We start from the raw sequence: 23,499 nt of genomic DNA on the forward strand, positions 1-23,499 counted from the left end.
TGTGTAATCTCCTCTTGGGATACTGGGCCAAATTGAAATTTGTGGGCAGTGTTGGGAGGGGGTGGGGATATATGGGTACTCCCAGGATGAGATTCAGGTTTGTGGTTTGGGTTACGTTTCGCTAATAAATTAGTAGCACACCCCACAAAGTAATCATTGAATGCATTTGCAATGTCGGTGGGGTTTGTCAGAGTAATATTCCCCTTAGCCATTACTTGGCTGTTGATGGTTAGAAGGCTGGAATATGTTGTTGATAACCTTCCAGAAGTTAGCTGGGTTTGATGTATTCTGGAGGAGATTGTCAGAGTAATATTGTGCTTTTGCATGCCTTGTTTGCCTTGTGCACATGTGCCGCAGGCATCTGTAGTGATTGAGATCCTTGGTAGTGCCAGTTACTTTGTGGCTTTTCCACAAGGCATCCCTGAACTGTTAGAGTGCTATAAGGTCAGGTGTAACCCATGGAAGGTGGGCACCCCGTACCCTTATTCTGCGTAGTGGATCATGGGTATCACAGAGTTTTAAGAACTCGGATTGGAAATAGTCAAGCGCAGAATCAGAGTCGGGAATTAAATCGATTCTGTGCCCAGGGCAGTTGGTAAGGTCAGCCAGAAACTGTTGTGGGGTAGAATATGGGAGTCATGGAGGAATTCCTAGCTGGAAAGTTAAATCTCTGATTTTTCAGTTCCAATAGGAGAGGCAAGACCGCGTCCCATTTCAGACTGGTCTTAGCTTGCGTAGTAGCTTACCGATATCCTGTATAGCGCCAAGAGACACCAGTATGGTCTGCGTCTGGAAGATGTAGAGGATTCTCAGGAGAAGGTACATCTTTACTGCGGTAATTCAACCAATCCACAAGATATTGAATTTAGACCATCTCTCAATGTCTGCCTTAAGGGTCTTGAATAAGACCAGGAAATGGGATTGGTATAACCTGTCATTCATTTGTTAGGAATGTGCCTCAGAATTTTAGACCATCCTTGACCCATTTGAAGGCAATATTTATGGCAATTAATTGAATTGCCGCCTGGAAAAGAGGAGAATTCAAGGCTTCTGATTTGTTACTTATTTGTATCCCGAAAGTCTGCTGAAGGATCAGAGTTCCTGGATAAATTTGGTTAGGAGGTGTATGGTCTAGTTATTGTTAAGAGCATCATCAATGAAAAGTGAGATGTCATACTGTTTGTCCTTTACTGAGATCCCTTTGATATTGGGATTGGAGCAGATGGAAGAGGATAGTGGTTCCAGGGATAAAGCAAACAGAACGGAGGGGAAAAGGGCATCCCTGTCTAGTGTCGCCCTGAACAGGGAATGCGTCCAATGCTGTACCTGCACGGCACAATATCATATATTCCCAGTTTAGTCTGTCAAGCCTTTTTGGTGTCTAGGGAGAGCAGGAGTGCTGGGGTGTTGGTCTGTTTTTCGTGGATTATAAGGCCGATCACACGTTTTAGTGTTATCCGCAGCCTATCTGCCAGCGATGAAGCTGACTTGGTTGTGTGAACAAGCTTTGGCAGAACCTTGTTAAATCGATTTCCAAACTTTTTTGGGGAAAATGTGAGATCAGCATTGATGAAAGATATAGACCTGTAGCTTAAACAGCTTGTGGGCTCCTTGCCTGCTCTAGGAATAAAACAGATGTGGGCTTGCAGCATGTTGCTAGAAAATTGTGCCCCATCTAGTATGGAATTGAACATATTCGACAGGTGGTGGGGTGTAAGGAGATGGGCAGATTTCTTGTAATAAATGTTTGAGAACCTGCCTTGCCTGTATCACCTTGTGTATCACCTCTGGCGTGATTTGGTGAGTTTAAGCATTGAAGCTCGTCCCCAGACAGTGGGTAGATTAGACTCACCAAGGTACCTTTTGAACACTAACATAGTTTGGGGGTTTTACCTCTTTTTCACCATCGTAAAGTGATCAGTAATCTTCATGGAAATCTTAAGCTATCACTGTTGGGTTTGAGGTCAAGCTACCTGGTTTAGTGCGCAATCATATGGATCCTATGCAGAGGCTGCCCATGTCTGAGCCGATTTGGCCAGCATAGTCAGTCTTGGTAACCTTCTCGGAAAAACATTATCTGGTCCAAGCTATCACTCTGTCTGCTGCCAAAGAAAGGTAGGCATTTTAATTCCCCTCTGCAGGCCGTCAAATCCTTCAAGATTCACCTGGATGGGTTGAGTTTGTATGCTGACTCTAAAGTTGTGAATTCCCCCATCTACTTTTAAATGAATTTCCACTATGGGGTGCAGCATGGGATAATTTACATACTGTACACCACTTTGTTAGTGAATCACGGGGCGTTTCTTAAATACTGACTGTTTTTGCATCATTTGCTTACTGAACTGCATGTCGACTGAACATGTGAAGCAATGCATTGTATAAAATAGTATGTATTAATTTCCTCCTTTATTCGTTTTCATTGTGTCCCCTTTTTAGCTCCATTAAAGTGACCAGATTTCGTAATCTGAAATGTACCACATGTATTTTTTGATTTGGATGCTAGAGGAGGAAACCTTGAACAGCTTTCATGTTTTGTGTCCTTAGAACACCCAAGATACAACCTACCTGTTTCAATGCTCCCAATTAATTATTTTTGCATCATGCACATCATCTTGACATATAGCCCCAATACCTTTTTATAGTCTATTGTTATAATCATGATTCTTGAGTGCTTGAGGGACACATAAATGCACCCTGTACTTATAACCGCCTCGTTGACAGACGGCAGTGAAGGGATTCATTATTCTTAAAGCTCCAATGTTCCCCATTGCAGCTAAACATCGAGCTTATGGAGTCTGGCTGCGACCTTGCTGGGCATTTCGATTACATTACATGAGCTGGTGTCTGCTATTGTAGCTGTAAAGCGCAAGATTGTGTCATTTTGGGCTGGAAACAAAATCCTAATATCAACAAACAATCCCACTATTTCTATGGAAAAATTATTGGTGCAAAACTTGAATACACCATTAAGAATAGTGTTTCTTCCTCTGCTGCCAAAACTAAATGAAGCTATTTCAAAATGAGCCATATTGAAAATGCCCAAAAATAAACTACAGATTGAGGCCTATGTTTACTGAGCAGTCTTCTGCCATAAGACACCTTCAGCCTTGGTCAATGGGCCAGACTCCATGTAACCCCCTTACCACCCCCGACTTTTAATGGACCACCGTTCCTGCTCTGCTGTTTCTTCCTTCTATTACTGCAGCCTTGAGCAGTTCCTTTAATTTTCTCTGCTGGATGCTGGGCCACAGGGTGTGGCAGAGTAGTGGGGAACAGGGTTGCGAGGGTACTGCATTTCCCTCCTGCTTCTGTCCAATGAGATTTGATGGCTTTCTTGCATACCAGTTCTTATTGGTCAGCAGCTAACAAGTCTGTTTCAACTTGGTGCAGCAACGTACGGTATGCACACCTCTGTAGGAGGAAGACCACGTGTGTCAGCCAGGAATATACTTGACTCTCCCGAGTGCTAAATTGCCAGTACTGCTCTCCCTCTCTCCATTCAAAGTAGTCCATTACATTTATCCCAGTAATGAAATTATGTAGTGCTCGTGCTGACAGTACTGATAGGCAGGCAGGCTACCCACTTGCAGACTCTCTCTTGCTCTAGCTTAGGGGTGCGCAAACTTTTTGGTCTGCGGCTCCCTATCTGCTCTCCCCCCCTGCTCACACTCCCCCACCCTCCATCCCTCCTACCTTGTCTTCTGCGTTTTCTGACATCATGTGACCCATGGCGACACGTCACCAGAAGCCGCCGGAGACAAGATAAGGAAACTTAGAGGCCTCGAGCGCTCCCCCGACATTTTATTTAAATGCTTTGGGCAAGAGCGTGGGGCCTCTGTAAGCGCTGTGCTCCCCCCCAAGAAAATGTCACGCCCCCCAGTTTGCACGCCACTGCTCTTGCTACCGCCAACTGTTTATATGCTGCTTTCTTAGGTTACCCTCCTGAAAAATATAAGTTAGGCTTGAAGATTGTGGGAACAATGGAAGAGGATGGCAGAGCACTGCAGGATATTTAAATGAAGAGATACAGTGGGGGCTCACATGTAAAAAAAATCAATACTTTATTGGATCATGACAGACCCCAGCATAGTAAAAAAAAAACGCACCTACGCATTTCAGGCATAAAGCCCTTTATCACCTTGATACATGATCTACAAAGTGAGTTTCTCAAGTTTTTGTCATATCCTTTATATACTACTTATTGGATGGTTATCTATAATTCTGGGGAGATTTTGTTTGTGCCAATCTGGCTTTTTGTGTGATTGCCATAGGCTACACTAGGCACTAGTCTCCCCTGCATACATTGAATTGATACTACAATCAACATTTAAGGAGGTCCTATTTATTAACTTTCTCATGATATTATATGGATTTGACATTTTTTGGATGCGCCGGATTCACCCTGTTGAAGGTTGTGGGAATGGGATTGTGATTGGGTGTATGGAGGTTTTAGATACTGCTGATGAAATTGGGTTTTTGGGGCTGCTATAGATTAGGAGTGAAAGGGTGTGGGCTATAATAAGATGAAGTGGTGAGAATAGAGTTGAGAGGTGTTGGGTGAGTTTTAAAGTGGGCATTTGAGATTTAAAAGTATATTTTATTTGTATGTTCATCTGACTCCCTACTGGTAAAAAGCAGCCACCTTGGGATTGTGTCATAAGGTAACCTTGCATTTGGATTCACTCAACTGAACTAGCCCCTACCAAAGATATATGTCTGGTAACTAACATGGAACGTGCTATTAAGTGTTAGGCTTTATCCTAACTCAAATGGCACAATTTTCAGCTGTTGGGGTTTGAGATAAACATAACATAGGACTCCTTGGTTCTTATTCTAAACAAAAAAAAAGTTAAAGAAAATAGAGATGGTGGTAATTCTGCTTTAAATATTAATGTGTTCCGATATCTTGTATTTGAAAAAAATATTTGAGGGATTGTTTTTTGGGGGTAATATTGTGTTCAAATAGCAGAGTAAAAGCTGCTATTTTAGTACAACAAGGCTATGTTTACCTGCAAGAAAATAAGAGAGAACTGCAATCATTTTATTCACTTTCTGTAAGGGACTTTTGGACTTAGCACCACTTAGTAAATATGGTCCTTCGTGCTTGAGGGCTTCAGCCTCTATTCCTTTTAATCTAATAAATGTTGTGTTTATTTGGAGAGGTCTTACCTGTTTTATCTATGTAGGCATGATGGGGTTCACTAAATGGCAATATATTACTGGATGCAAGCAATAATGGTAGTCATTAACAGACATTCAAGTAACGCCTACTTGTACGGGTTTTCCACCCCATTCTCAATGTTATGAATGCTACTAAATAAGGACTTGCATTAGTTAAGAAATACAAATGATCTCTCTACGAAGCAGATCCTATGAACTCTGTACTGGCAATTGCATTGTGATCGGTTCAAAAAAACTGCCTTTCAAGTCAATGGACGTTTTTGACTTATCAAAGCACAATTGGCCACATTGGAGTATATTAAATCAGCCCTGATGATTGAATAAAATTGCATTTCCTTGACTGCCAGCTATAGGTTTATCTGTTGTCTGATATTAAACAACTGGGGGTCGTCGTCGTCGTCCCCCCACTCCACCAACAAATTGGCTGCAGTTGCACCTATGCCAGAAGGTATTTAATGGCAAACTGCATAGTAATTATGGCCCCAACTCCATCATTCTTTATGATGACAGTTTTTGAGCGTTCGAGATATTTAGTCCCTTTATTTGTTCATCTGTAAATAATTACCAATGAATTGCTTTTTAGTCAATATGTGCGACTTTTTATTTTTTTTACTTGCCTCTCGTTATGGTCACATGACTTTTATAGATTACTGTTTTCATATTCATTTGACCATATTGTATTCTGGTTGATCGGATATCACCTCAATCCATTTACACGTCGCAAGGTATACAAGCATTACGTGTTCACTCTGTGCTTACTAGTGCAAAACATGGTTCTGACTGAATGTATTCTGCTGTATTAAGATATATATATATATATATATATATATATATATAGCAACTGTAAATATTACTGTATGTTCATTTGCATGTCTTAGACAGGTCTGCAACCCTGTCTTTCCCCATTGTCACCCAGCATACAGCGCTTCCACTGCAGCAAGGGATTCTGGGAAATGACATGCAAATGAGCACTCAGTGCCACCTTTTGTCTCAATTTATTTATCTTTCAATGTATAGCTAACAGGGAATTACATCATCAATAAACTTGGCAAAACTACCTTGTGTTGGTGACACCAAAATTGTGCATTCCCTCATTGCACACTAGCGGTGTGCCCAACATTTCTTATTATTGACAATATTTTATAATGTCTCCATATCATTTGAGCATTATGGTAACTTGGTGTGTATGTCAACTTTAATTTACCATGTGCTTGTTTAATAACAACTTTGGGTGGCTGTATAGCGTAAACTTATTTTGAGCAGACACACTTTTGACAGACGGCAATGTATTTTGGACTTCATTTGCCTTTTCAAATGAATGTAAAGTGACTGGTTAATTCCCGCTGGTTTCATTATCACTAGTGACTGTTTTTGGACCTATATCTTCATATTTTTCATAAAAGCATACAGGTGTTTTTTTTTTTTTATTATTCTTTCATTGTGTTTGCCTGGGAGAGCTTTCTGGACAGTGTAAGTGGTGGGGTTTTTTAAAGATGGTTCCCATTGATCCGGATCCTGCACTGGCGGTTGCCATGGTAATATATTTGTAGCCGAGATTGAATTCAGATCCCTAACTGGAGTATCTTTACATTACGGTTTTGTATGCGTAGAAGCCGAAATACTTATTTTTAAAGCAACCTGTTTAAAACTTTGTAGCTTCAGGTTCTTTTTAATCTTCGTTTCTTTTTCAAAAGCAGTCCTTTGAATAATTGGATCACAGCTTTATTAGATGCCGGTCGTGCTGCCTAACAATTATTTTGCTTCCAATAAGACAAAATCATTTGATTCTTTTATTTTTTTTTGTTTTGTTTTCTCAGCATCTAACAGGTGTGTATTAGAATAAATTTGCATGTTGCGATAAATGCTTTTTCTTTAGCCCTCTTCTTCCTTTATCAACATTTTGTTCTGATGTATTGTAGAATGTTCAATTTTCACATGTAAATCATATTTAATAAAAGCAGGTTAATGGTGAGGTGAAATAAGAATTTTAATGTTGTATGCTCCACTGCAAAAATTGGGGAGGGGGAATAATGAAGACAAAATAAATAGGATGGAGCTTTTAATCCTTTTGAAGTCCTTTTGTGAAGAAACATTTTAATTCAGGTTATTGTTGCTGAGACAGAAAACGGGTATCTTAGAATTCCTTTGATTACACACAGTTGAATGAATACCTTTGACTAGCTAAGGCAGCTGCACAAAAGTTCTTCAAATAACCCCATTTCAGCCACTCTGCTCTGCTAACCTCTATTGATAAATGACGCTGTCTAGGCATTTTAAAAGAGATTAAATCTTTGAGTGACAGATGCTGAGGGAAATGGGAACAATATTTAGCTTAAACCACTTATAGAAAAACATTTGTGCTTTCCTCCTTTTGTAATTTGTGGAACATGTGCAATATGGATATTTTGAACCGTGCCTTTACGTTAACCACTCATGTTTAAACGCTTCTCTCCAAAGAAGCTATGTTGCCAAGGTAAATTAAAGTCGGCTGCAATTTTAAAGAAATATTTTTTCTCTCTTTTTCTCATTTAAAAAAATTAAAAGAATCGATCATTTTTATTTTTTATTTATTTTGTTTGTGCAAAAAAAATACTTGACTCAAGTTGGCAATGCATGAAATCATTTCATATGTGGGAAGAGCAAATGAATGTTTAAAGAGAAATATTTTGTGCGTTTTCAAGTACATTTAGATACATGCCTGAAGGTATATTATGTATTATGTATTTATTTTCAATTATTCATGTCTTCTGCACAAAATATTCCCAGTGCCCCAATAGAGGAGTGTCATTTTCACTATTTTTGGTTCATGGTAGTGAAATAACATCCTTTTCAGTACTTCCAGTACTGCAATCCAATGCATGTTTATTTTCAGCACCACGGACACCTCTCTTTAAAGCACCACTTCCTCGAACACATTTACCCAACATATTGTATGAAAGAACTCACACGCTTATTCAACATTTAATGTATCTATGCATCTATGTAAAATAAAGACCCCTACAAACACGTATCAACATCCCCTTGGTAATCCCCAATCTTATCAAGTTGAAGTAACCGGTAGTTTTTTTTTTTTTTAAATACACTTTCTGATGCTGCTTACAAAGCCCCCAGGAATTTGAGAAATTACTTGTACAATAAAAAAAAAAATTAAAAGCTGTTAATTTTTATTTTATTATTGGTTGTTTATTGCAGTGTTTTTGTGTGTTAGACAGGCACCTCCATTCATTAAACAGCAGGGTATTATTAGGCAGAGCATTAAAAGCCTTGATGATGAATCAGTCTTGTTTAAACTGGACCCTCAAGCAGGCTGCAGAATAAAAGAGTGACCAATGAATTGAGAGTAGATGGCAAGCCCGCAGAGGTCTTAAGGCTCAGGTGGCTGTCTGACATAAGTTTAGCTCAGCTCTTTCAGTAATTTGTCACGCCTTAGTCTGCTCCTGCTGCGCCAGCACGTGCCAGCTTAATGTCAGAGTGCCTGCCCGCCAGACGGCCACTCAGGCCTTGCATCCTGCTGTTAACAGGACCAGAGGCTTGCTGTGGCAGTGTGCAATGCGGAGCCCTGGCAACAGCCAAGCGCTGCACAGAATAGGCATGCTTGTAATGAGCTGTGAATGGCATCAGTCGGTCCCTTTAGAATAGGGTCCAGGCGTGTCTCCTTTCCTAGGAAGTTTGGCAGCTTATTCATTAACTAGAAGTCGTGAGGAGTTCAGCCAATAATGGCCCAAGCAGCAGCACATGCGCTTTACTCCATATTTGTTACCTGAAATGATAAGGGCATTTTATTAACTGCATCTGGCATTTTTATTTATTTTATTTCAAAACTTTCCTTTTTGCTGTGCCCCACAGGTGCAAATGGGATAGATCCGTGGATTTTCATTACCTACTGTATGTATAAAAGCATGGCTGCTCCATCTTGAGCTGCATTATGTCACTTCTCATTGAAAGCAGGCAATTCATCACATTTTACACGGGTCACCTTTACATGAAACATTTCATAATCATAACCGAGATCTCTCCCATTAGCCTCCTCTGTAGCTAATTTGTGTTCTCAATGTGCAACCCACCATTATTCTTTAATGGTGGAGTAGGTCAGGGGTGCTCAAGTCCGCCTCCCCAACAGGTCAGGTTTTCCAGATATCCCAGCTGCAGTACAGGTGGCTCAATCAGTCCCTGCTTCAGCATAGGGATCTCAGTCAGGGGTTCGGTCTTTGACTGAGCCTCTGATTGAGCCTCCTGTGCTGAAGCTAGGATATCCTGAAAACCTGACCTGTTGGGGGGGGAAAAGGGGGGGGGCTTGAGGACAGGAGTTGAGCACCCCTGGAATAGGTGACTAGAGTCCAGTGAACTGATATTCTAATGAATCACTAGCTTACAGGATTTATTGTTATTTGGCATGTATAGTATTCTGTTGATTGAAGTGTCAATAAAGATAGTGGGACAACTACAGGCATACCCCGCATTAACGTACGCAATGGGACCGGAGCATGTATCTAAAGCGAAAATGTACTTAAAGTGAAGCACTACCTTTTTCCCACTTATTGATGCATGTACTGTACTGCAATCGTCCTATACGTGCATAACTGATGTAAATAACCCATTTGTAACAGGCTCTATAGTCTCCCCGCTTGCGCACAGCTTCGGTACAGGTAGGGAGCCGGTATTGCCGTTCAGGACGTGCTGACAGGCGCATGCGTGAGCTGCCGTTTGCCTATTGGGCGATATGTCCTTACTCGCGAGTATACTTAAAGTGAGTGTCCTTAAACCGGGGTATGCCTGTATGCGTCAACAGAGCAGAAACCTGTCAGATAGGAGAGCAAAGTTACTTGGACCCCATTTTCAATAAGTTTATGCTGTGTCTTCTCCCATCTAAATAAAACCCTTTAATAAGAAGGAAAAGTTATGGCGTAAGCATGTAAATACGAAAGGAAGTGGTTCATTCATTGCACCATCACACTGTATTAACTTGTAGCCTTTCTTTTCTTTTGTATGTTTATCATACATCATATGCCCTCTACATAAGCAACAGGGCAATAGTATTGACCACTTTGAAGATCTATTGCTTGAAGACCGTCATTGTGTATGTATCTGCACATCCAAGTACAGTAGCTAGGTATTCTATGGCTGGAGTTAGAAAGCAGTTGCACTTTGGAGGTACATTGTCTACCACCAATGCTTTTTTTATTATTATTTATTTATTCTTATATAATAAGCATGATGTGTGTTGTTTACTAACACTTTTGTTGCTTCCATTGAAATGCTGTTACATTTAAACACAGCTGCCTTTATCGCTCATAGAAATGTTGGTTTTGCAGTTATGTGAAGCTGAGGGAAACATCTGATGTGGAGTTTATTTAACCCTTTCCCTTCCTGGGAGCCCTGCAACGCATTTCAGTATAATGCTTTGTGTGTGTGTGTGTGTGTGTGTGTGTGTGTGTGTGTGTGTGTGTGTGTGTGTGTGTGTGTGTACACCGTGTTAGCCGAGATTAATAATCAAAAACGAATAGACGATAACGTTCTGTGGTGAACGCAATGCTTTTATTTGTGCGAGCTTTCGAGATACTGTACACTGATCTCTTCTTCCGGCGGTGTTACAATGAATGAAGCTAACAGTGTCTCTTGGAATGTTATCTGTGACTGAAACCTAACAACCCCCCACCCCCGTGTAGTATGCAATTTATGACTTGAGGTGTTAAATAGTCCCTGAATGTTAGTGATGTAAGAGTGTGTATGTATGTAAATATAAATTTATATAGTGCCCACACAAACACACACACACACACACATATACATATATATACACACACACATATATACACACACATATATATACATATACACGCACGCGCGCGAAAGCGGCTGTCTGGGATGTTTTCTTGGCCACAAATCACCGTAGACTTTAATGGCCCTAAGATTAATTTTATTTTCATTATGTTTCCTTCTTGCTTTTTTTTTTTTTTTTTGTAAGAGATATGTTCTAATACTCAAAAAAGCATTTTCATCTTGGCCTAACATAGCTATATATTGATTTGTACAAATGCATTGTGCCTGCTTATCTCACTGCAATGTGATTTATCCTTAACGAGACCTGTACAGTTACGAGGAAAGGGCTCTTTATCTTGAAGCAATAATCCAGAATCACAGGGAAGTGATGACATTTGAGGACTTTGCAGCTCAAGTCTTCTCCCCATCGCCCAGCTACACACTCAGTGGATTGGGTGAGTATTCACTGTGTTCTTTATTTGCACCACCAAAACCACATGATGAGTGCTGACCTTTTCTTCTACTGCACAGCCTCATGTACTCCACATATATAGATTAAGCTGAGGTCATTTCTTTATATGTGGTCATATGACTGACTTGGGGGGGGGAAATAGTTTTCAAGCTTGCACTCCCACTACTGCTTGGTGTCCTGGAACAAGTGTAGCATTGGTATACAGGGTCTGATCCTGTGGTAGATCACGTATGATGAATAGATTCAATTGTAAGAAGGCAGTGGGCACTCATAGAATTGAAGAAAATGTTTCTTTATTGAATATACATATACATCCTATGCGTTTCGGTCCAAACTGGGAATATATGTATATTCAATAAAGAAACTTTTCCTTCAATTCTACGTGTGTCATGTGAATGACAGCACCATTATGTAAATAGAGTTTTGAGATGAAAGCCCCTGAAAACGGAATTTAATGCTACAAGCTTCTTGCTACCTCTGGCCCTAACGACTGCTTGGGGGAGTCCATACCATGTGGGACAGCTGCCGCCTTGCGTAACTCAGCTTCTTATAATGCTATTTGCTCAAGTGGCAGAGTAGGTGGAACTGGAGTTTTTAAAGCTGCAGCATTTAGCAGCCTGTCTGAAAAACCATATTTAAACAACTCCCCCCCCCCCCTTTTTTTTTTTTTTTTTTTTTTTTTTAGGCAAGAGGTGTTTAATGCTGCAGCCACGACCCTTAAATTATGTTATTGTGTTGACCTGTTTCTTTCCTCTCTTTCAGTAGTATTTGTGGCTTATCTACCAAAAACTACCCCTGTGACACATGTACATCAGTTTCTCCCAGATAACTGCCTACAAAGTAGTTACATGAGGTTGAAAAAAGGCGTACGTCCATCAAGTTCAACCTATACTAAATTTAGACAACATATAATTTATCCTATATCTATACTTGTAAAGAGTGCATTCGGCCTCCTGAATGAACTAATGAATATCAAAAGGAGTGATGACATTCATTGTAATTAGTGTTTTCTTTTTCATTTTTTGCACTGGAACTGTTAACCACAGGTACTCTCTTTGGGCTCTCCTGTTAACCTCCAAACCTAGCAAGGTTAATGAACATCCCCTCCTCAGTAACGCGCTCCGCTCGTTCAGAGGTGTGTCTTTCTCATGGGGTAGTGAGCGGGGCAGTGCATCTCACAGCAGAAGCCGTTACTTCTAATGCTAAATGGGGATTATGCTGCCGGGACACCAAGGTCGTGGATTAATGAAGCAAAAATGCTCGGGTAATGTTTCTTTAGGACGTCATAAGACGAGTGCAATTGCTGCTCCAGTCAGACAGCCAGTTTGTGTTCCTTTTAAAGAAAGACAAACATCCGCTTTCCATTACTTGATGACTTGTAGTCAAACCTTTTTATATCAACATCAAGCATAATAACATTGTGGTCAAGGCAGCTGAAAATGTTCCCTCACGCTGAGCCTTCATACCTTTCCTTTTAATTTCCAATGACGCCAACGAAAATGAATCATGCAAAATACTGTGGGGCAGATGTACTAAGCATCGCAAGCCACTTTAACTCCAAATTGGTCTCGTTTTAAATGGCGCTTGTGTTCGCCTATATACTAATCTGACATTTCTCAATCTGCGCCATCCGCAGCAAAAATTCGTATTTATTTTTGGTGCACAGAAATGGACTGCACTAAGCATACAGATGTTAATATTAGGTACTCAAAATCGTCCACCAAGTTCAACATGGCATAAAAGTCCTAAAAAGTCTATTTATATTGCCAGCGCAGAATTAAGTTGCTGGGCATGAACCACAAATCTATTTGATGCACCATCGATGTTTCATTATATAGGTTAACAAAGTGTATATTCACAGCATGGTTATTATAAATATTACACTAATAATTTATATTGACTAACACTCGTTATAAATAAAATAAAAAATACACAATTCTGTTTTCATTTAAAATTGTCGATCAGCTATTCAACAAGCGTATCGAGTCAAAATTTGTTTCAAACAAATAATTATGCGTCTTATGCATACAATACATATTTTATGTAGGTTTGTACTATGTTGGCACTAAAATTGATGCAACAACAAAAAATCAAGTTTGATTGTAGTACATTCCCAATGCATGTCTGCACATATCATTTTTTCTCTCCTGTGTTTTACCAAAACTATATACAGTATTGATGTTATCCAAACAAGTTGATTACCTCAATTACAAGAACCTCCACAACACTTCTCAATGATTGAAGTCTGTTTATCTAGAATTCTTCTACTTTATGTGCTAGGTTATTCAGAAGAATTGCTTTTTCTGCTGCCGGTCTTTTATGTGTGCTACAGTATGTACAGTATAGGATCTCAATCCGTTCAGTCTTGTCTGTGTATGAAAATGTGTGCGTGCGTCAAGAGCCGTTCAATAAATAGTTTATATTCCCCACTGACCTGAGGTCTTGTTATGAGTTATAGTTTCAGATTCATCAAGTGTCAGTACAGGTTAGTGCACCCAGTTGGGCATTATCTCCCTTTCACTTGAATATTAACCCTGGATCTGGTGTGCAAACCCATACTGGCACTTGGTCTATTTAGACTATAGAGTGAAGTAGAGCCATAAGTGGTTCACCTGACAAGGTCATCAAGGGACAAGAGAAGATTGTGTTGTTTTGAGAATTGCAACTCATCCTGCTCACTCAAACATCAGGATTTTTCTTTTGTTGATTTTATGCATTTTCAGCAACTGGGTTTTAATGGCATGCTTACCGTATTTATAAAACTGTATCACATAATGTATGTACTGTGTGTGTCCTAGATAAATGTTTTTCACTATTATTTAATTAATATGGTTTCTGCTTTTTTATCTCTTTAATTTGGCGTGGTTAATAAATATCTCTGATCAAAACTGTAGCTCCGAAGAAAAGAAATTAAATTCAGTTAAATCGCACAGGAAAATCAGCCATGCGTCACTGTCCAACATTGCTGGCTTCAATCCTTGTGCTTTTTCATAGCTTTGTTCTGAGATAAGAGCTGTGTGCATACACTTGTATTGGTCGCCAGTAGCAGCAGGCAGAAGGCTTTGGAGATAAGCAAGCTGGCAGAAGTAAAGGAAACCGGTGCTATTTACATAATCATGCCCTGCTTCCTGGAGAGGCGTCAAGAAACATAGGGATGGCCTCTATTTATCTTTGTTGAACTGGAATACTAAGCAACATTAGAAAAGGCGCCTAACTTGGGGCTTTTCATTTTTTTTTTTTCCCTTCTCTTTTCATTTTTTCACATTTAAGAGAAGTGGGACAGGTGCAAACACATTTTACATACACACTGCCAAATTTGTACCAGCCCAGAAAGAGGCTACCAAAGAAAATTATTTGATATGAGGATCTGAGATCTGCTTTGTTCTAGATATTTAAAAAAATTTACGTCATATCAATAAACATTTTTGTGTGTGTGTGTGTGTGTGTGTGTGTGTGTGTGTGTGTGTGTGTGTATATATATATTTATATGTGTGTGTGTGTGTGTGTGTGTGTGTGTGTATATATATATATATATGCAAATGTTATAGCTCTATATCTATAGATGGATATAAGAAAAAATAGATTGACGTGGGCTGATGCGGTATAGAAATATATTTATTGGTGGTTTAGATGTACTTTTGTCTCTGCTTATTGTTCTGGGGCCTTTGTACACACCCACCTGTCTTAATAAATATTTATAAAAATGTGCAACCCATTTTGCTATATCTAGCAGCGGAGCATGTACCAGGCAGGACATTTAGAGGGTGTCATTCTTTCAGATGTGCTTTTACAACTGCAAAAATGTTCGATTTCTTCAAAAAACAATTAGGAACACACTCAAAATTGATCCTAAACTTTAATAATCCACTGGATTCTTTTGAAGAAGTGATTACAGAACGCCATTAATCAGCATCTGTTCTGTACGGTATAAGAAACATGGCAGCGGATCTTGCTGAGTGCATTGGCCTGCAGCAACCTTGGGAGTTGTTTTGCAGGCTGTATTAATGCCTTTTAGAGAGTCAATCTGATAGTTTTTCCGTTAGAGTTATTATCCCTGGCCTTTCAAGACCTCAAAATGTTTTGTTTTTTTTTCAGAAATGTCATGGTCTGAATGCAGAGAATAGAGACTGAGCAGTAATTTAGTGTGATGGTGTATGCCACACTAACCTGCTTGTATCACACCTTTAACTAGAATCAGGCTTTGCTTTATGAAATGAAATAGCTGCAACATGATGTATTTTGTGTTTTTACAGATAGGCCACAAAAGCATACTTATAGCCATTTCTGTTACGCTCACAATGCTGCATATAAATGCCTTTCCAGTGTCCTGTCCTCCCAAGTTTAGTCTACTTTGTTCTTTGGTAACTGACCAAACCAGCAGAGAAATTTAGTTTGGAAAGAAGGGGTATGGTATAGGACAGGGGTGAGCGACTCCAGTCTTCAAGGGGCACCACCAGAACAGGTTTTACGGATATCCCAGCTTCAGCACAGGTGGTGCAGTCATTGGCTGAGTCACTGATTGAGCCACCTGTGCTGAAGCAGGAATATCCTGAAAAGCTGACCTTTTGGTGGGCCTTGAGGACTGGAGTTGCTCACCCCTGATATAGAGGCTGACATCTCAAGTAGTAGCTGTACTTTTATTTGAATTGAGCTTCCTGGTTTTTTTTGTTTTTCTTTTAACAAATCAATTCATTGTAATTAACCAATACAGCTGGTTAGACATTGTTTTATGCTGTACTTACTATTGCAAAATAACACATTTCCCTGCACTGCTTTTTATCATCATTAGTGGTAGTATAAATAAATATTTATATAAGAGGAAGCCTTCCATTGCAATCAGATAACACTTTCAAAGGGTTAATTGCATGGGGACTCGACTGCTGAGCGGACTGATCTAATCACTGCTGTATCCAAGTGCATCTGTTCACTATGAGGTCATTCTGCATGCTAATGATGTGCAAAATGAAGCGTAATGATTCGCTTTATACAAATGGATGTAAACAGTGTCAGTCTTTACCTGTTACTTGAGGCAGAAGTACTGGGAGGGAGAGTTGACCCAGCATAATCCCTTATAGGGTGAGATGCAGACACCCTCCGGCATTGAGGGGGTTAATTGTTTCATCGTTCATCTCCTCATAGTTACTAGATCCCAAGGAGAGCAGCTTGTGCTAGTCCTAGAGATCTGATGACAGAAGGTTCATGGAATGGATACAGAATTTATCTGTTTCATCCTACAGCGGCTTAGAGTATTTATTCATGCCGTTTTTAGCAATTAGTTAATTAATCAAAAGTTTAAATAAGTAATGTGAAAGCAGCAGTTCACATTCCTCTTCTCCCCAATGTCAATAAATACACTGCAATGCATAGTAGTATCAAGAGTCTCCCAAGGCTCCTTTCATTTAAAGAACAATTTTAAAAAAAAGGTTTTTGAGCGCACACAGTAAGCACAGCGCTGTAAGTAGATGTGTCCCAGGGGCTGAGGGTGGGGCAGAAATGTGTAGCATATCTGGCGGGAGTTTGTTCACCAGGCTATTGCCATCTTTAATTTGATGTATTTAAAGGTCAAATACAGCAACATAAGAATTCCAAGGAGGGCTCAGTGACTGGAGGAACATGAGCACTGGGGGCAAAGCGACAGATGGGACAAAACAGGTAGAAAGATTAATATATTCCATTCTGTTGCTGGGTTTATTTGGGGGCCCAAATGATGGTCCTTTTTCTTTGCAAACGGAGTACAGAAGGGCGGTCCCAATAACAAAAAAAACCTTTGAGGAACCCAGTCTTAGAACAGCTGTAGTAAAGGCATGTCCATTCACATGACATTTCTAAGTGTTAAAAAATATATTTTCATGTAAACCCATTAAATATTTTCTAATGCAGCACACTTTGACACGTGTAAGTATCCCAATGAGTTACCCTGAGAAAACATGCTATAATAAACCAGCGTTTTCTGTAGGTTACATTAAATATGGCAGAATGTCTACGCCCCCGATCCTTAGAGAAACGCCGTAATTTTTTTGCTGCGTGTTTGTGCATATCAACATGTGCATGATAAGAGAACAACTTTTGGGTGTTCAGAAAGCACCAGATTTGGTTAAATGGCTCAGCACTTGGGGGTTCACACTTTTGACTAGGTAAAATGTTCTACAATATGCACTTAAGTGATCTGAAGATAAGATTTATAAAATCAAATGGTTTTGTCGCTTGTTTTGAAGAATGTATACTCTCATCGATCAGTCCAACTAGTAACATTACAAAGTTGATGGGGTGTAAAATGGTTTGCCAAACGTTTGATGAAGATGATGCATTTGATTGAAGATATGATTCATTTAAATAGGTCTAGAAGGGTCCTGAAAGTTGGGGTGCATCATGCATTATCCAACATCTTATGGTATGCAAATGTAAAAAAAAATAAAATGAAAGGGTTAACCAGTTACAGTATGTGATCGTGAACACATTCGTGGTAGATTGCATCTCCAATATAATTGAATGGGTTTTGTTCCCTCTTCCACTATTCAAATGTGTATTCCCACTTACAGGTCACACAGCGATTTCATTTTATTGCAACTCCAATTGAAATGGTTAATTGGTATTTCCTTTCAGAGTCACATGTTGAAAATAGGCATACCCCTATAGAAGTGTAATTGAGCCGCCTTATGCATGAAGATCCCCCACTTAACCGTTTAGAGAACAGCAGTTCTGTATCTTCAGTGCTGTCCTGGGCGGAGAAGGGAGCTGCTTAACAGCTGTCATAGCTTGAGGGTGGGCTAGCGTCTGGAGCTGAGGGCAGGGTGGGAGGCTGGGGAAAGCGGGATGCTGGAGATTAATTATATATCATTCTTTCACTTCCATCCTGTTCATGCATTTATTTTTGAATCGTGATCAGTTCTCGTTGTATTGATTATGTATTTCAAACGTTTCCGTAACCCAGGGGTTTGTTTTTGTCATTTAGTGCTGGGAAAGTTAGTCTGTAACAAACTAAATTAAATACCGATGGTGTTTTTTAAAATATATTTTATGCTATTTCTTGATTTTAAAGAGAAATGAAAATTGTGGCTTTTGCAATGATTTGTTTCTTTGAGAAGTCATGTTTTATGATTGAGCGATTGCTTCATTGCTGTTTGTTTAGGGAGAGACTGGCGACACCAAAAAAAAAACTTGTAGCACCAATTATGAATGTGTACACAGCATTTGAAGATGCACTCATTGGGTTACATATCCTCAAGACCCTCCACCACAACAGGTCAGGTTTTAAAGAGATCCCTGCTTCAGCACTGGTGGTGCAGTCGAAGACTGATCCACTGATTGAGCCAGCTGTGCTACAGCTGGAATCTCCTTAAAACCTGACCTGTTGGGGGGGGGGGGTCTTGAGGGCTGGAATTGAGCACCACTGACATAGAAAAGCATGGGCACAGTAGACTACCCCAAAGAGCGCAAAATCTACATTTTATTATTGAAGAAATGAAGGCTTCAGGAATGTAACCGTGGTTTAAAGCACAAGACCATTCACTGTCTTTCTAGACTAGTTTAATGCTGGGTATTTTCAATGCATAGTGAAAATGCCAACGTTATTTCCATAGTGTAGGTAAACCATGCATTATGAGTATTTCCCAGTAACACGATTTAACCTAACATCTATCCAACCGTCAGGAATATGACTCCTGCTCCCCTTGTCCCAGTGGAGCTTGTGTTCAGTGTCAGTTACCCTTCTTCCCTATTGTTCCGCCTTTCAATCCCTGTCCCCATTCTTTTCTGACTCATTGTGTCCTCTCCCCTCTAGATATCTTCTCTCCTTCTGTGCCTACATCTGTTCCCCTCCCACCCCTCACCTTTTTTCTTTTTGTCTACCCCAAACATTCCCTTTTTCTTGCTCACCACTGATCTCCAAGCCTTTCAGATCAGCTCTTATCATCTAAGGGAGGAGTGATCCCCCTCATACAGGAAGCTACTATGTCTAGAGAAAACTCTTCACTATATCAAGGAATTTGTGATCTTTGCACTGAGGAATCGGGTCCCTTCTGTATTTGATTAGAAACACACTACAGATATGCTGAGCCCCAGTCATTTCTTACCCATGTAGATACACCACATTTACCATATACTTCTGTGTTATGTTTATTGGTTCCTTATGCTTTTTAATATAAATATACCCAAGGGGGGAAAAGGTGGTGGATGTGTATTTGAATGTGATGTTTTATTTAGCCCTCTTTCACGCCTGAGATGTGGATTGTTTATTCTGCCATGTGTCTTCTTTTGATATGTATAGCATGGAGAGAACTGGGTCCATGCCAAGTATAAATCACATTTTAGTTACAAAAAGAACCATGTTTCGGTCCGACATCCTCGAATGAAGGGCCATGTCGGACCGAAACATCAGTCTTTTTATGAATAAAATGTGATTTGTACTTAATAATAGTCCCAGTTCTCTCCATTCTATACATATTGTCTTTGGCGTCAACTGGGACGTTCGCCATTTGAGCAGCAGGCGCTGTGTTCTTATTGTGATGTGTGTTTTGTGTTGTGTGCTCACTCATTCTTTACATTTTCACTTCTGTTGAATGCAGTAGAAGAGATAGGAGATTGAGGATTGATTCACTATTGCAAAGGATATATTGCACTGTAAGAGAGGGGTTTTTAGTACTGAATGGAAGCCACATCATTATCCTTTTTTCCAAAAAGTACTTAACAGAACAAACTTTTTACCTTTCAAGTTATGTGAATATTTAATCACAGCTGTAAAACTGGTCCAAAACGCAGCCACTTTTTTTTTTTAAGTAAATAAATTAAAAGCATTAAAATATTTTTCATAGCTCTGCTGCTGTTCAATGCACCCATTTATCTATTCTTTGCAGACTGGTAACTTGGACAAATGTAATGCTGCATTCTTTGCCGGTCATGATCGAGCATTGTAACTTAAACCCTAACAAAGCAGTATGTGACCGTGCTTCAGACCAGGGGAGCGCTCTTAACTAATATCCAGCGTCAAATGACGTGCGGGGTCATCTGACGTCACGTGACCTCCGTGGCTTCATTTGACGCCGCGTTGCCGGAGATAAGGTAGAAGTACGGCCCCCCCCACAATAATCATGCGCCCCACCCAGAGGGGCGTACCCCCCACTTTTCGCACCCCTGCTTCAGACGACCAGGCTTTCAGTCTTACATATGATTAAATGTATCTTAAGTGTTAAGTCAAATGAATAGCACAGTTGTTATATAATGGAGTACTTTTCTGGAATATATTGCTGTGTGGTATTGCACCATTATAGATGCCTTATGCCACACAATGTCTTATTTTTAGCCCGGAGCCCCAAATTCCCACTCGAGTGTATATTTTGAAGTTATGTGCGGAGTTGGCCGCTTTTGTGACTCTTTGTGAAAAGAACATGAATAGAAGAATCGGCACTAAAGAAATAATTCCAGCAGCATCTTAGGCTGGTACATTATCTTGGCGAGCGCCATTGATTTGCTTGTAATTGTGGGGGATTATAGCCTTAAATTCTAGGAGGTGCACTGTTGTAATAATCCTTTTGGCCTGAGAGGAGCCATCACGTTCTCTTTTTTTTTTTTTTTCTCATTATGCTGAGCAAATAAAACTATACACACCAGAAGCCATCTTGTTGAGATATTAAAATGCTCCTTTTCGGAAGCTGTGTACATATACTTTATTGTAGAAGTTTAGCAGCCGGGATCCTCTTACAACTTATTGAAGGGTAATATATTCAATTCACAAAGACATTATCAATAAGGCATGTTCTCGCTGCTTGGCTGTGAAGACGTTTTGTAAGCGTCATCAGCTGCGGCATTTGATTTTTGCTCAGGCTGTGAGAGAATATACTGTATTTGTTTTGTAGAAAATGCAATTATGTGATTTATTTATTTATTTATTCCCCCAGTTTTTTTGTTTTTTTGTCCCTATGAAATCACATTTTGTTTTTCCACGGGCCCTTTCCAAGTAATCTTGTACATCCCTGAAGAACGACTTACATTATAATGAAGGAGTTCAGCGTTTACAGGGAATCTTCTTGTGGGAACAACACTCAGAAATGTGTACGGGTCGCAATGTGACAAAGCTTTATATACCGCACCTCTATAAATTGCTGCCACACAGATTGGAAACATGAATCGTACTGTCCTTTTTTTTCCTCAAGCTCATTTCCTAATTAAATTACAGATTTTGCATGTGAAAAGTGCCGTGTGCGTGCGTGCATAGCAATGTTTAGGCTCCATATACCTGTGTGTAAACCTATGTGTGTATGTGCATAGCAATGTTTAGGCTCCATATACCTGTGTGTAAACCTATGTGTGTATGTGCATAGCAATGTGGCTGTAAAACTATAATACAGCATTTAGGCTCCATATACCTGTGTGTAAACCTGTGTGTGTATGTGCATAGCAATGTGGCTGTAAGACTACAATAGACCATTTAACCTTCACGGTACTAGGGCCCACTACAGCTGCTTACATTTCTGCCCATCACTTTGCAGTGTGTTGCAAGTCTCTGTAGCATTGAAGTGGTGGTGATGCACAAGAGCGCCTTCGTTTAAACGGGGTACGGAATTATTCATTCTTGTATTGCACAACAAATGGGAAAAGGTGCAGTTTCTCTTTGTCATACATGTACATGCATTTACAGCAGAGGCGCAGATGTGCTGCTTACTCACTGGATGTTGTGTTTTGTTCTCTCCCTTTTTAGATTAGAATACAGTATGTAAAAGCCTCTTTACAGTAATGAGAAAGGTAAGACTCACTTCTAAGAGGCTGCACCGGTTATACCCCAGCTTGTTTCACTGCGGCTTTTTTTTTTTTTTTTTTTTTTTTACTAACAAGCCTTTATGCTGTCGCTTGTAAGAACCCAAAGGGGGGGGGGAGAAAGAATAAAAAGAAGAAAACCTTTTCTATTAGAGCAAAAAAAAAAAAAAAAAAAAAAAAAAAAAAAAAAACCTCATGGAAGCTTCTCTGAAACAAGTGTTACAGGGAATTAACACCTGACTGTGTAGTGGCACTAACAATACTGCTATACTATTCGTATTTCCCCCTGCCCCTGCATGTCTGAGCTTCAACGGAAAAGCGCATTCTTTTTCTTTTCTTCTGCTTCTGTTTGCTTGGGGCGGAATCTGACACCAGCACCTGCCATCCGGCAAAATGTCTTTGTTGCTTTGCACTTTTGTTTGAATTGCTGCAGGGGAGCCAATGGGAGTTGAATCCATTAACTTTTTTTTATTTTTTTATTTCTGCCGTCTCGCTCTCTTTCTGTAAGCTTAAGAAGCATAGAATAGGATCTGGAGATAGCGCAGATAAGAATCGGCACGTGCTGTGCAGAGCTGGCCCTTTGAGTTTGCCAAACTTAATAAGTACCTTTCTTTTTTTTTTTTTTTTCGGGGAGGGCAGATTGGGCTTCTGAATGGAACAGCTGGGAGAGGAAAGGCAGACAAAAGAAGGGAAAACACTGGCGTGCCATGAACCTAGAGATTGGAGGGTGCAGTCTAGAGAGCAGGGAGCAGGCCGGCCACACGCCAGGTGTGACCTTTGCTAGCTCGTTGGCTCTGCTTGTTTGTCTGGGCAATTTACAATTCCTCAATAGAACTGCGATACTGACAGCATACTTGTATATAATGGGGAAGCAGAGGACGGGGTGGTCTGAGGCCAAGCATTCAGAACCAATGTTTTAACACCATTGGTACACTCTAAATTACCTCTTTGAACGTGAAGTTCCACTTGCATGATGCCGGTAACACAGGGGGTGGGCAACTGTTGGCCTCAAGGGCGACCAACACGTCAGGGTTTAAGGATGTCCCTGCTTCAGCACAGGTGGCTGTCACAGCCCTTGAGGACTGGAGTTGCCCACCCCAGCAGTGACATGTCAAAATTGGGGAAAGGACCGCCATGTTGCCATTTCCCTGCCACTTTTAACATTGTTCCATTATTCAAGACTACTGTCTAATAACGGCAAATGTAGGCCCAGGCGGGGAATTCATGGCGAACACAACCAACAACACTGAATGGGTAATATTTGCTTTTGTTAGGCGTTACATGGAGATTTATACCTAACGGAGGAGAGACTGCAGCAGCAACAGGGCACAGTTAAA

At 40.2% G+C, this 23,499-nt stretch overlaps 1 protein-coding gene across 8 annotated transcripts in view; it reads left to right on the plus strand.

Annotated features, from left to right (window-relative positions):
• RALGAPA2 (Ral GTPase activating protein catalytic subunit alpha 2) overlaps positions 1-23,499 on the plus strand; it is a 315,640-nt gene that overhangs the window by 277,979 nt on the left and 14,162 nt on the right. For 4 of the 8 annotated variants that reach the window (XM_075596237.1, XM_075596241.1, XM_075596243.1 and 1 more), the window contains one exon: positions 11,275-11,396. The exons of 1 other annotated variant lie outside the window; for it this stretch is intronic. In XM_075596237.1, coding sequence (XP_075452352.1) covers positions 11,275-11,396 — 122 coding nt within the window. Of the gene's footprint in view, positions 1-11,274; positions 11,397-12,459; positions 12,678-16,974; positions 17,066-22,106; positions 22,151-23,499 lie in introns of those variants that run through there. 3 more of the 8 variants (XM_075596238.1, XM_075596240.1, XM_075596239.1) reach the window with 3 other exon arrangements.

This window comes from Ascaphus truei, chromosome 4 (genome assembly GCF_040206685.1).
Source record: "Ascaphus truei isolate aAscTru1 chromosome 4, aAscTru1.hap1, whole genome shotgun sequence".
Classification (NCBI taxonomy): domain Eukaryota; kingdom Metazoa; phylum Chordata; class Amphibia; order Anura; family Ascaphidae; genus Ascaphus; species Ascaphus truei.